The sequence below is a fragment of the Protomyctophum parallelum genome (genome assembly GCF_964188405.1).
Source record: "Protomyctophum parallelum genome assembly, chromosome: 16".
Classification (NCBI taxonomy): domain Eukaryota; kingdom Metazoa; phylum Chordata; class Actinopteri; order Myctophiformes; family Myctophidae; genus Protomyctophum; species Protomyctophum parallelum.
In genome coordinates, this window is record NC_139711.1 from 45,063,281 (window position 1) to 45,080,984 (window position 17,704).

General features: G+C 46.1%; 1 protein-coding gene across 1 annotated transcript; it reads left to right on the top strand.

Annotated features, from left to right (window-relative positions):
* Positions 1 to 4,494: 4,494 nt before the first annotated feature.
* On the top strand, positions 4,495 to 15,110 carry LOC310873833 (RNA polymerase II-associated factor 1 homolog; the record flags this gene model as incomplete). Its single annotated transcript, XM_083786384.1, has 2 exons — positions 4,495 to 6,588; positions 15,102 to 15,110. The coding sequence occupies 2 exons, from the start codon at positions 4,495 to 4,497 to the stop codon at positions 15,108 to 15,110; spliced, it is 2,103 nt and encodes a 700-aa protein (XP_083642510.1).
* Between the last annotated feature and the right edge of the window lie 2,594 nt (positions 15,111 to 17,704).

A 17,704-nucleotide genomic window follows, 5' to 3' on the forward strand; every position in this document is an offset into this window, starting at 1 on the left:
TGCATGCTTCCGCTGGGGGAGAAAAAAAAGAGACGAAAAGCCAGCTGTATCGGAGCCGTGCCACACACACACACACACACACACACACACACACACACACACACACACACACAGTCAGTCACATACACACACACACACACACACAGAAGTGAGAGAACGAGACCGCTGTTGTGTTTTACCATGGCCAGTGCTGTTGTAGACAGCGACGACGATGACACACGGAAAGAAGTTTGGAAATATTTTGGCTTCCCAGTGAGTTATGATGGCACACGACGCATCGTTGACAAAACGGCTTCAGTTTGTCGTTTATGCTCCAAACGAGTGCCGTATCCCAAAGGCAACGCGTCAAATATGGGCCAGCATCTTAGCAGACATCACAAAGAAATCGATCTGTCCAAAGATGGTACAAAGACAACAACACAGCCAACTATTCTAGATTCTTATAGAGAAAAGCTCTCAGCTAATTCGCCCCGTGCTAAACAATTAACGCACAGAGTTGCGGTCTGCATAGCTGCAGACATGCGACCACTTTCAATGGTGGAAAACGCTGGCTTTCAATATTTAATGAGAGTTGCAGAACCAATGTCGTATCTGGACTCGATAATTCTGTACTATAGCATGCTATAATCAACTACATTCTGTGCTAAGTTGATTGTCTAGTCTGTCTGTCTGCAAGTTTAAAGGCAATCACGCATAGTCAAGTACCTTGGCTGGTCAGGTTTTCTTCATAACATGATGCAGTCCTCAGGTTGACCACAAAAGGTACGTCATACAAGTCACATGTTTAGAGGGGAGAAATTATATTTGAGAAGGATTTAAAATACAGTATGAATAAGTTCTGTGTCGAATTGTGGGCTAAAGTATTCAAAGTGAAAATGGTAGTCAAAATAGGTGAGTCTATTACTTCACTGTAGTAATACGTGTGGGACTAAGAGTAATTTTGGTGAAAAAGTAGCATTGATATTGGTTTATCGCTTCATTTTTGAGCAGTGACTGTGTTTTTACGGTAGATTGACTTTTTCTCAAACGAATAATAGATATTAAGCAAGTTAAGAGACACTAGAATAGTTCATTTATAACAGATGGAAGAGTTTCAACAATCTATCTGTATTCAAAACGTTTGTGTAATGTAAGTTTATTCAACATATAATGTAGGCATGTGTTGATGTATGTTTTGTCGAAGTTTAAATTAGTTAAAGAGTTGATTAAAGAGCCTATATGGGGTCTTGGAAATGGTTAAATAATGGTGTAGCTTTACTAAAACAATTGATGTGGCTGTAGTCAGTCGGAGGATAGCGCCCCTATCAATACGCGTCAGTACGTAATTCGTCTTGGTATTAATAGAGCTAATTATTGTTTTCTCGTATGAAATTTAGTGTGCGAATAATAGTCAACTAAAAAAAGGCAGTTAGGTGCCGCGACGTGCAAGGTTTTGCTGTTAATATCGAGATAACTTGGGACTTTTGGAAGTGAGTGAGGAAAGAGTAGTAGCGTAGGTCGATTCGTCATTTACTCGGGCCTATAAAGAGGTAGGCTACGGGATAATGTAATTGCAGCGTGCTGTTGTCCGGATCAAACTTTTGAAGGGAAATAGTTTCAAAATATAAAGGGATTATTAAGCATGTCTGTAAAAACTTGTGTGTTTTGAAAATGGAAACACAGGGGTGAGACAAAGTTGTGGTGTGGTTAAATGTCAGTTAATTGTGCTAAATCATGTTCCATTTTGCATTGAAAGATTACCTAGTTGTCAGAAAAGTGGTTTAAATTGGAGGTAATATTCAACTATCAGGGCTAAATGAGGCTAAAGAGAAATCATTTATGACAAGCTGTATATCCTAAAATGTAAAGTGCAATTGTCAATTTTCATATATGCATGATGCCTGGAATTATTTTTTGGGAACTTTTAAAGTGTAACTTTCTGTTGTTCTTTCTTATGTTTAGTATGTCATGTGATTGGGTCAAGGGGGGTGTAATAGAATTATTGTTCCATATTTTTATGTGACCATCATCATGGTGATGGTCAAGGGGGGAATGTCGTATCTGGACTCGATAATTCTGTACTATAGCATGCTATAATCAACTACATTCTGTGCTAAGTTGATTGTCTAGTCTGTCTGTCTGCAAGTTTAAAGGCAATCACGCATAGTCAAGTACCTTGGCTGGTCAGGTGTGATAGGAAGGTAGCATACTATTGTTTCAACACAGAGGCCACTCTGTATGCATTTCTATGCCACTGTTGATATGTTAAAGTTTAAAACCCCTCCCAGAAACTCCTCTGTTTGATGGAAAACTGCATATATATGTCTGTAAATACAATGTTAAGTTAGTCTTGTGGGGGCAGCCTGCCCGTACGGTCAGGTATGCTCTAGGGCTCCGCGGCTCAACTCAAGGGCCGCGGGAAGCCCTCTGTCTTTGTCTGACTTACTGCAATAAATACGATCCATCTACACTTCAGCTCATCTCTCTGCCTGCGTGTTTTTCCCTCCGATCGTCTGAGACTTTGATGCAGACTCTTCGTCCTTATTTGTCTATTTTAGTCAAGTTAGATAGTGTACTTGAAGTAGGAATATTTACTTCACCACGTTACAAAATGCCATGCAGGTCGCATATGACCACACGTGTGTTGCTTGGCATGTATGATAAAGTGAGGGCACAAATCACTGAAGGGCTGAGCCATGCAGATCAAATTGCACTAACTAGTATTCACACTTTGTTAGAGCTCTCATAGTCTTACCTGTTCAAACAATGTGAACATTCTACAAAGTAGGCTAGAATAATTTGTATCAGCCAAATAACGTAATTGTTTGGTTGAACTTTGTATTTACTATTTGTCTTTTTTCCCCTTTATTTTACTTACTTAGAGCTTAACAAGAATGTTACAAGTCATCTAATCTTAAAGAAACATTAAAAAAAAATGTTAGGGCATAAAACCCAAAGTTGTTAAACCTTTTATTATTCTCATTCTGATTTGTTATTTATAGAAAATAAAAGTGACTTATTGGGAAACAAGTGTTTTTCTTTACAAATCAAGATATTGGCCTAAATTATAATTATATATCCCTCAATGCTGAAAAAGGAGGTTTTTAAAAAATAGATTGAAAAAATCGAAGCAAATCGTGAGCTTCAAATCGAAAATGTAATTGAATCGTGGACTAGGCGAATCGTGATAGCGAATCGAACATCGAATCGAATCGTGAGCTTCAAATCGAAAATTGAATTGAATCGTGGACTAGGCGAATCGTGACAGCCCTAATATCTATATATTATATATATAATATTAGGGCTGTCAATCGATTAAAATATTTAATCTGATTAATCGCATGATTGTCCATAGTTAACTGTGATTAATCGCAAATTAATCGCATATTTTTTATCCGTTCTAAATATACCTTAAATCAGTGGTTTTCAAGATTTTTCATATCAAGGTCCATTATTTATTCTGCATTTGAGCCACGGAACCACCATTTGATGACATTTAGCCTTCCAGACCCAAACTAAAGAACTGCATTGTTGTTGGCCAATGGTACCATTACGAGAGATAACAGGCCATGTTGATCAAAATAACATGTTTTCTAAGTTTTCTAATTGTGTAGACTCACTGGGAGAGAGAGAGAGAGGGAGAGAGGCGGGGCTCACTGACTGCCTGCATTCACATGCATGTGTCACTGTCAAACTTCACAGTGCGTTAATCGCGCATACATTTTTTTTGTGCCATTAAAAGGATTGTGAGTTAACTAGTTAATAGTGCGTTAACTTTGACAGCCCTATATAATATATATGGGCACAAAAGTAACACAGGTAGACGGATATACTGTGCCATATTTGGGTCAAGGATCACCAGAAACACATTGTTCTAGACTATAGAGCTCCATATATGGAGTCATAATCACATGAGTGTGACGACAAACCTAGGACGATAGCATTTCACCCTCTGGCGTCGGCTAGTCCGAACTCTCGTATCACAACGCAGCCCTTAATTAATGGCCACTTGTTTATACGTTATATTATTACGTTTATACCCATTCAGGCCTGAGTTTGATTCTACAAAATGTCTTCTAAATCCTGACAGTTTTCGGAAAAACCTCTATTTCTATAATCAGTGGTGCTCAACCTTCTTCATGTCAAGGACCCCCAGAATTATCTGCATTTGGTTCCAGGGACCCCCACAGAAGCAAAGATTTGAGTTAAAAGCGCTCGCTCTGAAAGAAGATTTGTGCCACATTTTTACGATAACAAAAAAAAAACAGATCTACAAGCTCATAGCGCGGCACCTTTTAGATCTACTATTTTTCAATAGCTAAAGTATAACATAGTGCTTAAAACACCAAAAGGATGTTCCCGCCCGAAATGGATTAAAACACACAGGTCTCATGAAGACATCGCATTCCTGACATCATATCGACGACATGCAGTCTTTCCCTAATATGGAGGACTAGGACCGGGGAAGGTCATATTTAATGTGATTTTGTGGCTTAAACATCCATCTCTCAGATCATGGACCCCTCCTCCAGCCAGGCCCAGATCATGGACCCCTCCCCCAGCCATGAGGCCCAGATCATGGACCCCTCCTCCAGCCATGAGGCCCAGATCATGGACCCCTCCTCCAGCCATGAGGCCCAGATCATGGACCCCTCCCCCAGCCATGAGGCCCAGATCATGGACCCCTCCTCCAGGCAGGCCCAGATCATGGACCCCTCCTCCAGCCATGAGGCCCAGATCATGGACCCCTCCCCCAGCCATGAGGCCCAGATCATGGACCCCTCCCCCAGCCATGAGGCCCAGATCATGGACCCCTCCTCCAGGCAGGCCCAGATCATGGACCCCTCCTCCAGGCAGGCCCAGATCATGGACCCCTCCTCCAGCCATGAGGCCCAGATCATGGACCCCTCCTCCAGCCATGAGGCCCAGATCATGGACCCATCCTCCAGGCAGGCCCAGATCATGGACCCCTCCTCCAGCCATGAGGCCCAGATCATGGACCCCTCCTCCAGCCATGAGGCCCAGATCATGGACCCATCCTCCAGCCATGAGGCCCAGATCATGGACCCCTCCTCCAGCCATGAGGCCCAGATCATGGACCCCTCCTCCAGCCATGAGGCCCAGAGCTCCTCCTCCGCTCAGAGGAACACAGACACGGTGGTCCCGGAGAGGACGGGGCTGCTCTGTCGGGTGAGATACTGCAACACCCTGCCCGACATCCCCTTCCATCCCAAGTGTCTGGCGTACGCGCTGGACCGGCGGAGGTTCGTCCGCTACAAAGCCACCTCTCTGGAGAAGCAGCACGAGCACGCGCACCTGACGGAGCCCGACCTGGGGGTCCCCATCGACCTCATCGACCCGGACGCCTACCGCCGCGCGGCGGTGGACCCCGCCGCCGCCGCCGTCGCCCTGGGCCCGGCCGACGCGGCGCTGCTGGAGGAGGACGCCGCCGCCGCCGTCGTACAACAGGGGGCGGCGCTGAGCTCCAAGACGTCTCTGCACGCCACGGTCGTTCCGTGGATGAGGAAGACGGAGTACATCTCCACGGAGGTCAACAGGTACGGCGTCTCCTCCAACGTGAAGGCTAAAGCCAATGTCGTTGGCGGCGGCGGAGAGTCGGACAAACCTTTGCGTTGTTTCGCCGCCGCGGAACAGATCTACAAGGACAGAGACGGCCAGATCTCCGCCGTGGAGAAGACGTTCGAGGACGCGAAGAGACCGATCGCGCGGCACCACCACGGCAGAGCCGGAGTCACTCCCGTCGAGGTGCTGCCCGTGTTCCCCGACTTCGAGATGTGGGGCGACGCGTGCGGTCACGTCGTCTTCGACTCTGACCCCGCGCCCAGGAACGTGTCGGCGCCCGCGGCCGCGGAGATGGTGTCCCAGGCCCTGATCAAAGCGATAGGAGACAAGGCCGTTGGCTCGGAGTGTGTCGGTTATTTCCTGCCCAGCGAGGAAACTCTGCGTAAGCGCAAGAGAGACGCCGACGAGGAACCGGGCGGCGTGCCGACGAATGAACCGTACGATTACCACCTGGCTCAGGAATACAACTGGGAGGTGAAGAAGAAAGGCAGCAGCGGCTACGAGCAGACCTACTTCTTCGTCTTCAGAGACGGCGACGGCGTTTACTTCAACGACCTCGACACCAAGCTTCTCCTGGGCAAGAGGAGGAGGCCCGGTAAGGCCGACGGCGGGCAGTCGACCGCGAGCGCCGCCGCGATGATCGTGGGCAAGCCGCGAGAGCCGAACGAGAAGGAGCTCCGAGCGCGAGAGGCTCGCCGAGCCGGCCTGCACAACCACGACGAGGCCAGGGAGGACAAGGAGGAGGACGACGACGCGGGGAACGACCTGCAGGGATCTGCCGACGAGAGCCGCGGAGGCGCCGGGAGCGACGCGCAGAAACACTCGGATGGAGCAGAGTCGGAGGATCAGGAGCGGAGTGGGAGGGAGGAGGAGGAGGAGGAGGAGGAGGAGGAGGAAGGACAGAAGCAACAGGGGGCGGTCACCAGCGGAGACGAGAGCGGCGAGGAAAGGAGGACCGCGCGCGACGAGGAAGAGATCTTCGGCAACGATGACGAAGAGGTCGACGACGACACGCCCATTAACTCGGCCGGATGCAGCGAGGAGGAGGAGGAGATGGAGGAGGAGGAGGAGGAAGAGGAGATGGAGGAGGAGGAGGAGGAGGAGGAGGAGGAGGAGGAGGATGAGGAGGAGGAGGAGGAGGAGGAGGAGGGGAAGCAACAGGGGGAGGTCACCAGTGGAAACGAGAGTGGCGAGAACAGGAGGACCGCATGTGATGAGGAAGAGATTTTCGGAATCGATGACGAAGAGGATAACGACCACAAGTCCAATAATTCAGCCGGATGCAGCGAGGAGGAGGAAGAGGAAGAGGAAGAGGAGGAGGAAGAAGAGGAGGAGGAGGAGGAAGAGGAAGAAGAGGAGGAAGAGGAGGAGGAGGAGTGCGTCAAGAGGAAGAAAGCACGAAGGAGTTCACAAACGGGATTGCAGGGACAAAGGAGGTGACACACAGGGTGCAGGCAGCAGATTCGTCCGTTATCACTGTATTAAATATATACGAAATAAAGCGTGAACAGGACGTTGGAATAATGGCTAATATATGGCCATACTGGTGTTTGGCTGTGTTCCCTCCGGACTGCCCGCATGCAGGGTGGTGGTGGAGCAGACACAGCCTGGTCAAGGACTCCCCCTGCTGGACGTGTCATTTCCAACTCTATCGTCGGGGCATGGAAACTATAGGGGCTACTAATAAGTACTTTCGGGACGTAACTCGGATGGCGCTTAGTCGGGTCTGGTGGCCGTCGTCGCAACGCTCGGCACGGCGACTCGCTCGCCTCCTAGTGCCCTCGCTGGGCACTGCCTCACGTGGCTCAAGGCCACCAGACACGGCGACGGCGCGCCTCCGTCATTGAACACAAAGAGGAAAACGCTCCCATATATTTTTTCCGATTTTCCCCGGTATGTTGATTATCACAATCATACTGGTGGATGTTTCTACGGGGCTGATTGATCGATCACGGACATTCTCTTGATTATCGGGGTGATAACATCCGAACCGGGTGGTGCAGGAGACGAGTTGCACTGCACGACTGACTGCAGTTTGACCTGCTGTGAGGCTGATCAAAATGTTGTTCCTCGCTTCATGCACAGATGGGAGGATGATGTCTCATCTCCATAATTATTATAACTTTTGTAAATGTGTCTCTTTTTTTTGGTAAATACAATTTACAATTTAGGCATTTATAGCAGACGCTCTTAATCCAGAGCGATTTACATTAAGCAAGAACAAAAAGCATGGGAATACATCACATAAAAACATTTATCAAGAAACATGCGTAAGCTAAGAAAGTAACAGTGGAATGAATATCTACTGTTACTTTCTTAGCTTACGCATGTTTCTTGATAAATGTTTTTATGTGATGTATTCCCATGCTTTTTGTTCTTGCTTAAATAGTGACCTACTTGGTCATACTGTACTAGGGTGTCACACAGAATAAAAGCTTGTTATTGCACACAAAGTAGGCCATGTACGTATGGCCTACTTGTGCGCGCAAGTACTGCTACTAACTAATGTCTGTTACAACCGCTGTTCTAAATCCTTTAGACCCGTTCCGTTATACCAACGTTGGAACGTACCTTAGTTACATCACCATCCCTGTGGGACCGCTGGAGTTGGTAACCAAATGGACCCTTAATTAATGCCGCGTTGTGGGCTTGTAGATCTGCAACCGAGTGTAAAATGACTTATACTGGATCTAAATGGTAAATGGTGCATTTATATAGCGCCTTTATCCAAGGCGCTTTACAGAGATTGTGCATTAGATTCACCCATTCACACACACACACATTCATACACCGATGGCAGCGGAAACCATGCAAGGCACCAACTAGCACATCGGGAGCAATTAGGGGTTCAGTGTCTTGCTCAAGGACACTTCGACAGTAACTCTGGGGGAGCCCGGGTTCGAACTGGCAACCTTACGGTTACCATCCAGGCACTCTACCCCTGAGCCACCGCCGCCCCACTCTCTTGTCCACTATAGCCCCTTGCTCCTTCCTAACATTTTAGTCTAGTTTTTTATTTGTTGACGAAATTGTCAGTATATTTAGTCTCAGTTTTTAGTCATCATAGCTTATAGTTCTCATGGAGTTTCCATGTTAGTTTTCGCCGCAGTGGAAAAAGGTAATCGACAAAACATTTTTTTTCCTCTTAGTTTTAGTCGACGAAAACAACACTGTATCAGCTTGCAAATGTCTTACATACCGTATTACTGTAGGTCACCTACTGGGTCAAACAGCTGAGGGTTCATAATTATATTCATGACAATATCAGCTTTAAACACACCTGCACACAATGGACTGCTTTACTTTGCAGATTGCCCGCGGAGGGGACATGGCGGTGGGGGTCGACTGTGGGGTCACGGACTTCATTTCACAAAGGCTTGTCGAACACTCTCTCCTCTCTCTCCTCCTTCCCGCGTCATGTGGAGCTAGCTATAGCTAGCTAGCTGCACGCATGGCGCTATCCGCGCGGAGCCAGTTAGAGGTGTAGGATTATAGCTGCTTCCTTGCTTTAGAAGGCCAAAGGTCAGGGAAGACAGATTGTGCTGCGAATGTAGTCAGGATTAACACTGGATTACCTTGTATGGCGGGTCCTCCCGGGTCAATGCACTGTGTGTGTGTGTGTGTGTGCGTGTGTGCGTGTGTGTGTGTGTGTGTGTGTGTGTGTGTGTGTGTGTGTGTGTGCGTGTGCATGTGCGTGTGTGGTGTGACCTTCCCCCGAGCCTGCCAGTAGAGTTGTGTATAATAAAAGTTTTAACACACTCGTACATGTGCGTACAGTGACACACACACACACACACACACACACACACACACCACTCTTAAGTGGCGCTCGTCAATGTTCAGCGGTTTTCACGACGTTGCGTGACCCCGTGAAAGTAGCCTATGAATATCACTCACCGATTTGCTGACATGATCAATGCATGGTGCTTAATCACTTCCAACATGGCGTCCTTGCTTTGTAAGACATTGCTTCTGCGTTCTGTGGCTAGCTATAATAATGTGTGTGTGTGTGTGTGGGTGTGGGTGTGGGGAGTGGTCCCTTGATATAAACTGCTATGATCTAATGCAGTGGTTTTCAACCAGTGGTCGGGGGACCACCCTTAAGGGGGTTCCAGGTGGTCCCCAGCTTAATAATGGAGAGTTTGTTGGTAACCAAGTGGCCACTTATTGTATCGTTTGGTTTAATGTTACACTCAAGAGTGAAATAATAGTTAAACATCGATTAAACAACGACCGATTGTGCTAGATCGATTGTGCGAGACCGAAGTGCGAGAGACCGATTGTGCGAGACCGATTGTACGAGACCGATTGTGCGAGGCCGATTGTGCAAGACCGATTGTACGAGATCGATTGTGCTAGACCGATTGTGCGAGAAATTTGTGCGAGGCCGATTGTGCGAGACCGATTGTACGAGATCGATTGTGCGAGACCGATTGTACGAGATCGATTGTGCGAGACCGATTGTACAAGATCGATTGTGCGAGATCGATTGTGCGAGACCGATTGTGCTAGACCGATTGTGCGAGACCGATTGTGCCAGAAATTTGTGCGAGACCGATTGTGTGTGTGTGTGTGTGTGTGTGTGTGTGTGTGTGTGATGACCTTCCCCCGAGCCTGCCAGTAGAGTCTTCTATAATAAAAGTTTTAACACACTTGTACATGTGCGTACAGTGACACACACACACACACACACACACACACACACACACACACACACACACACACCCCACTCTTAAGTGGCGTTCGTCAATGTTGAGCGGTTTTCACGACGTTGCGTGACCCCGTGAAAGTAGCCTATGAATATTACTCACCGATTCGCTGACATGATCAATGCATGGTGCTTAATCACTTCCAACATGGCGTCCTTGCTTAGTAAGACATTGCTTCTGCGTTGTTTGGCTAGCTATAATAATGTGTGTGTGTGTGTGTGTGTGTGGGTGGGTCCCTGCTATAAACTGCAATGATCTAATGCAGTGGTTTTCAACCAGTGGTCCGGGGACCACCCAGGTGGTCGGGGGACCACCCTTAAGGGGGTTCCAGGTGGTCCCCAGCTTAATAATGGAGAGTTTGTTGTTGGTAACCAAGTGGCCACTTATTGTATCGTTTGGTTTAATGTTACACTCAAGAGTGAAATAATAGTTAAACATCGATTAAACAACGACCGATTGTGCGAGACCGAAGTGCGATAGACCGATTCTGCGAGACCGATTGTGCGAGAAATTTGTGCGAGACCGAATGTGATAGATCGATTGTGCGAGATCGATTGTGCGAGACCGAAGTGCGAGAGACCGATTGTGCGAGACCGATTGTACGAGACCGAAGTGCGAGAGCCTGATTGTGCGAGACCGATTGTACGAGACCGAAGTGCGATAGACCGATTGTGCGAGACCGATTGTACGAGACCGAAGTGCGAGAGACCGATTGTGCGAGACCGATTGTACGAGACCGAAGTGCGATAGACCGATTGTGCGAGACCGAAGTGCGATAGACCGATTGTGCGAGACCGAAGTGCAATAGACCGATTGCGATAGACCGATTGTGCGAGACCGAAGTGCAATAGACCGATTGTGCGAGACCGAAGTGCAATAGACCGATTGCGATAGACCGATTGTGCGAGACCGAAGTGCAATAGACCGATTGCGATAGACCGATTGTACGAGACCGAAGTGCAATAGACCGATTGCGATAGACCGATTGTACGAGACCGAAGTGCAATAGACCGATTGCGATAGACCGATTGTACGAGACCGAAGTGCAATAGACCGATTGTGCGAGACCGAAGTGCGATAGACCGATTGCGATAGACCGATTGTACGAGACCGAAGTGCAATAGACCGATTGTGCGAGACCGAAGTGCAATAGACCGATTGTGCGAGACCGAAGTGCAATAGACCGATTGTACGAGACCGAAGTGCAATAGACCGATTGCGATAGACCGATTGTACGAGACCGAAGTGCAATAGACCGATTGTGCGAGACCGAAGTGCAATAGACCGATTGCGATAGACCGATTGTACGAGACCTAAGTGCAATAGACCGATTGTGCGAGACCGAAGTGCGATAGACCGATTGTGCGAGACCGATTGTACGAGACCGAAGTGCGATAGACCGATTGCGATAGACCGATTGCGATAGACCGATTGTACGAGACCGAAGTGCGAGAGACCGATTGTGCGAGACCGACGTGCGAGAGACCGTTGAAACAACGTTGTTTCGACGTCTAATCTAAGCCTATAGACTGCTAAATCACTTTCATTTTTAGACTATTTTCACCCCAGTGTCATTTAGACGTCTAGAAGCCTCAAATTGCTCAGTGGGAGGAGGGATATGAGGCTACAGTGGTATAACATGTCTTCTAGCTTCCACACATGGAGCTGCCTCCGTTCCACCAAACCTCACCTCTACGCTGTCAGAGTTAACTCGCAGCTTTCCGGCTGACGCCTTAAGAATTATAGGGTCCATTTCCAGGGTAATTTAAAATGACATTCCTCCAGTTCAGAGGGCCTCAAGGAGACAGATTTATCTTCATTTAACCCATTCTGACCTGAGATCAGATTCATACGAGGTTTCCGCCGGACACACAGTGGTCTGATGAACCCATTCTGACCTGAGATCAGATTCTAAAAATGTCAGTCGTTCTTCGATTTTTTTCAAAAATAGCAGACCTACAAGCTCATATCGCGCCACTCGGTGGCGCGATATGAGCTTGTAGATCTGCTATTTTTCAATAGCTAAAGCACGACATGATGCCGACACCAAAATGGGTGCCCGGTCAGAATGGGTTAAGCGGAGTAAATTGAAAGTGAAAACACCCTGTATCATGATTGTGAATGTCGCCTTTTATGATGAATAGCATGCTAGGCATGAGGCAACTTTTAATCCATTCTGGGCGGGAACCCCTTTTGGTGTTTTAAAGCATCATGTTGTTATACTTTAGCTATTGAAAAATAGCAGATCTACAAGCTCATAGCGCAGCACCGAGTGCCGCACTACGAGCTTGTAGGTCTGCTATTTTTTTTAAACCGTGAAAATGTGCCGAAAATCTTTGAATATATATATATATATATATATATATATATATATTCTTTCACAGCGAAATCTTTGCTTCTGGGGGGGGGGAGGGGGGGGTCCCTGGAACTATATTTTCAGATGGTGGGTCGTTAACAGGCCTTTATGGGCACTGTATTCTGCCGGGGCAATACAGTAATATACGGTATAATATACAGGCGTGATGGTACAATTCGGGAGTTTACCGGAGTTTGTTGGAAAGTTTAAGGGGAGTTTCCTGTAATATACACATCCGGAATTCCATGCTTTTTGCACGGTGTCGGTTGCCAATTATAGTTTTTGCCGTCCTTGACATGAAATATTGAACACCACTGATATAGAAACACAGTATTTCAGAAGACATTTTTTTTTAAATGTCTATGTCAGGCCTAAATGGGTTAATATGAAGCCAGAAGTTCAGACAATCTTATATACAGTATGTATACAGTCTTAGCCCCTGGAGGCAAAATGTCACCCCTCACATTTGAGCTTATAATAAAAAATAAAATAAACAATTTTCAGCGTGAGCGGCTCTGTGCCTCATGTCTGCCCGTGAACACCATCCACTCTGCGTCAGATGGGTGGATAGTGTGTGTATAATATGTGTCATTATGGCCACATGCATAATGTGAGCTGGGAAACCTTCACCTTAACACAGCACTGTATATCAATCACAGGGTGGTGGGAAATCTGTTTAGAGTTTATTAACCCATTCTGACCTGAGATCAGATTCATACGAGGTTTCCACTGGACACACACTGGTCTGATTAACCCATTCTGACCTGAGATCAGATTCATACGAGGTTTCCACTGGACACACACTGGTCTGATTAACCCATTCTGACCTGAGATCAGATTCTAGAAATGTCACAGTCGTTCTTCGATTTTTCAAAAATAGCAGACCTACAAGCTCGTATCGCGACACTCGGTGGCGCGATATGAGCTTGTAGATCTGCTATTTTTCAATAGCTAAAGCACGACATGATGCTGACACCAAAATGGGTGCCCGTTCAGAATGGGTTAAGTTAAAATGAGCTCACACACTCACACACCAAGTGGAAACAAAAAAGTTTATACCAATCTAACCGTATTACCTATGTGAACGTATAGCTACACTTCCGAAAGAGAATGGAGAATAACTTTTAAATAGTTTTCGTAACATAAGTGTTCCCTCTGAGTAACAAACATATCCACGTTTCCATGTTACTTTATTCACATTCAATTGTACATGTATATTTTTAAGTGGTGCAACCACTTCTACATCAAGGTCAAGGTCAAGGTAAACTTTATTGTCCACAAGGGAAATTTGTCTTGGGCTTTCACCCCAGCTACAGCCACACATAAAACATCAATGACAACAAACATACATTACAGAGGAAGACACAACATTACACAATTGCACACATGATGTGGATAATCAGGCCTCACGTAGTTACCGCTGTTTCAGAGCCTCGTTCAGCATCTTAGTTGATGCTGATACAAACGATTTTTTAAATCTAATGTACTTCCACTTTGGTTCTTTGTATCTTCTCCCAGAGGGCAGAAGTACAAACTCGCCATATAGAACATGGGTAACATCACTGACAATTTTTTGAGCCTGTTTTAATGTAGCCTGCTCATAAATAGACTGAAGAGAGGGGAGTTGTCTTACCCCTATGATCTTCCCTGCAGTCTGCACCAATCTGAACAATTTGGACCTCAGTTGCACTGAGAGATTACCGAACCAAACTGTGATGCCAAACCTGACCAGGCTTTCCAAGACTGCTCGATAGAACACTAACATAAATCTTTGGTCAACACCATGAACCCTGAGACGCCGAAGGAAGTGCAGTCTTTGCTGTAGTTTACTACAGAGACTGTCAACATGTGTATTCCAAGTCATTGAGTTGTCAATACAGATCCCCAGGTATTTATATGAGGAGACCTGTGAGATGGTCGAGTCATGGATGACCACAGGCCTGTGGTCACCAATACTCTTGGGGTCAAATACCATCTCCTGTGTCTTCTTAACATTAAGAGTTAGGTGGTTGTCATCACACCACTTAACAAAGTTCTGTACCTCTGAAAAGTAGTCAGCTACATCCCTATCCTTATCCAGAAGGGCTAAGATGGCAGTATCATCCGAGAATTTTATGATGTAATTGTTCGGGTTGCCACTTCTACACTCATTAGTGTACAGGGTAAAAAGGACAGGTGAGCTAACGCAGCCCTGGGGTGCTCCAGTACTCATGGTTCTGCTCTCTGACATAGTGCCATTGACACTGACCCTTTGTGTGCGTTTAGTTAGGAATGAATGGTACCATCTAATAATAAGCGGATGGACACTTAGGTCCCTCAACCGCTTAATTAATAAGTGTGGCTGTATTGTGTTAAACGCTGAGCTGAAATCTACAAGAAGAAGGCGTGCATAGGCTTTGTTATTGTCCAAGTGTTTCAAAAGAAAATGGTCCAAGGTCAAGACTGCGTCCTCTATACCCCTGTTGCTCCTATAGGCAAACTGAAAAATGTCCAATGAGCAGCCTACCGCTGCCTTCAGCAGACTGACAATGATCTTCTCAAAGCATTTCATGACTACTGAAGTCAAGGCGACAGGACGGTAGTCATTATTTTCTTTGCAGCCTGCCCTTTTGGGAACAGGAATTATGATAGAGTCTTTCCAGGTGGGGGGAACAGTACATGAGTCCAGTGATTTCTGGTAGATGGGACACCAAGCCTCAGCTAGCTCCTGACTGCATGAATGCAGCAGCCGGCCACATATCCCGTCTGGACCTGAAGCCTTCCGGGGACATGTGTGGGAAAACATCCTCTGGACTTCACGTTCATCTACAGTAATTCCCAGATCACTGTGTGTGGATACAGACTCTAGGGCAGCATTTTGTTCATGCGAAAAGTCAGCTGTTTCAAACCTTGCATAAAAGTTATTTAATTCATCTGCCTTTTCCTTTTCATTAGCAACACAAAGGCCCTTCTTAGCTGGAGCCATGTTGGTCATGGCCTTCATAGATTCCCACATTCTTTTGGAATTAGAAGAGGAGCAGTAGGCCTCAAACTTCTCCTTCTCCTTCTGTTTAGCCTCCCTTATTTTAAGGTTAATCTCCTTCTGAATATTCTTCATGGTTACCAAATCCCCGCTGTTGAATGCCCTTTGTTTCCTAACTATGCATTCTTTGATTTCCCTTGAAATGAAGGGTTTATTATTGGGGTACATTGTTATGGTCTTTTTTGTCAACACATTGTCTTTACAGAACTTAATGTACTCTGTTATGGTATCTGTAGCCTCCTCCAGGTCTAGGCTATGGAAGAGGCTCCAGTCAGTACAACAAAAGCATCCCTTCAACGTTTCGATGCCATCATTGTCCCACACATAAATGGTTTTAACCTGTGGTTTACTGCTCTTAAGCAGTGACTTGTATGTGGGGATCCACATCCAGCATGCAATGCCCTGTACCTGTGTACCTGTGTGTGTGTGTGTGTGTACCTGTGTGAGCACGAGTGGTGTGCGCATGCGTGAAATTGGAACGAGAGAAGTATGTGACATGGCTGCCACCTGCTGGACGCAAACGATACAGAGAATAAATTGGAACGATACATATTGGAACGATACAGAGAACCAATAGACGGGAGTTGCACCACTTGGTTCACACTGGTGTGATTTTTTTGTTACACTTTTGCTTTGGCAAATTATGTATACGTATGTTTTCTCAAGGCACCCGGGGGGTGCACTACATTTATTTTATTATTTCCATGTCAGAAAGACTGACTGACTTTATCTTGGCTGCAAGTTCTAGTATAATAAAAGCAATTTTTAAAATAAATAGCAATATCGAATTGAATGGCAATATAAATCCAATCGGCTCCCTATATCGATATCGAATCGGGATTGAGAGCTTGTAGATCAGCTATTTTCAGCGTGTAACCCATCACTCTTTAGCTATAGTGGAGATGCGGTGTATAGGACTTGGATTTCTAGTTCAGGAGTCTTCGGAAAAAAAATAATTATAGCCTGAATGCTGCCTTCCTTCCAGGGCCGGATCTACCATATGGGCACTTTGGGCACGTGCCCAGGGGCCCTTGGGCACCAGGGTGTCTAAAAACATTAGTGTTTTAATGTTGGTGAGAAGGGCAGCTGAAAAGTGCAATTGTGTGGGGGGGTAGGCGACCGGAAATAGGCCAATATAACGGCATAAAACTGCCCCAAAACGGCTACAAAACAGCAAAAATGTTGCATGCGCGTGAAGGGGGCCCTTCTAGCTTCAGTGCCCAGGGGCCCTCAGAGGTGTTAATCCGGCCCTGCTTCCTTCCGGTATGGCATGGAAAGGAGAGGAGGGCATTTGCATTCCTTTCATCATGTAGTAAACGCTGCATTCGTGATCTGGAGAGGGCAGTTGTTTTCCATACAGGTAAAAGGGCAGGGGCTGAAGCCCCCTTTGATGTCTATATCATGCAGCATCACTCCCAATCTTCCGCCGTAGTCTGAAAACCCACCTTTTCAGACTCCATCATGGCCCATAGCACTTATACTACCCCCTTAGATAGCATTTCTGTAGACTTAGATAGCATTTGATACAGACTTATAGCATGTTATGTAGACAGCACTATAATTGCATTGTATGTATAGTCATAGCACGTCATAGTACATATGTATAGCATAGTAGTATAGATGTATAGTTTATATGTATAGTTTCATTATATAGATATTCCACTGTTACTTTATTAGCATACGCATGTTTCATGATAAATGTTTTTGTATTTCCCATGCTTTTGTTCTTGCTTAATGTAAGTCGCTCTGGATTAACCCATTCTGAAAGGGCACCCATTTTGGTGTCAGCATCATGTTATGCTTTAGCTATTGAAAAATAGCAGATCTACAAGCTCATATCGCGCCACCGAGTGGCGCGATATGAGCTTGTAGGTCTGCTATTTTTTGAAAAATCGAAGAACGACTGACATTTTTTAGAATCTGATCTCAGGTCAGAATGGGTTCATCAGACCAGTGTGTGTCCGGCGGAAACCTCGTATGAATCTGATCTCAGGTCAGTGTGAGCACGTCCCTGAGCAGAGCAGTATAAGGGAAAGTGTTGTTTGGGTTTTGACC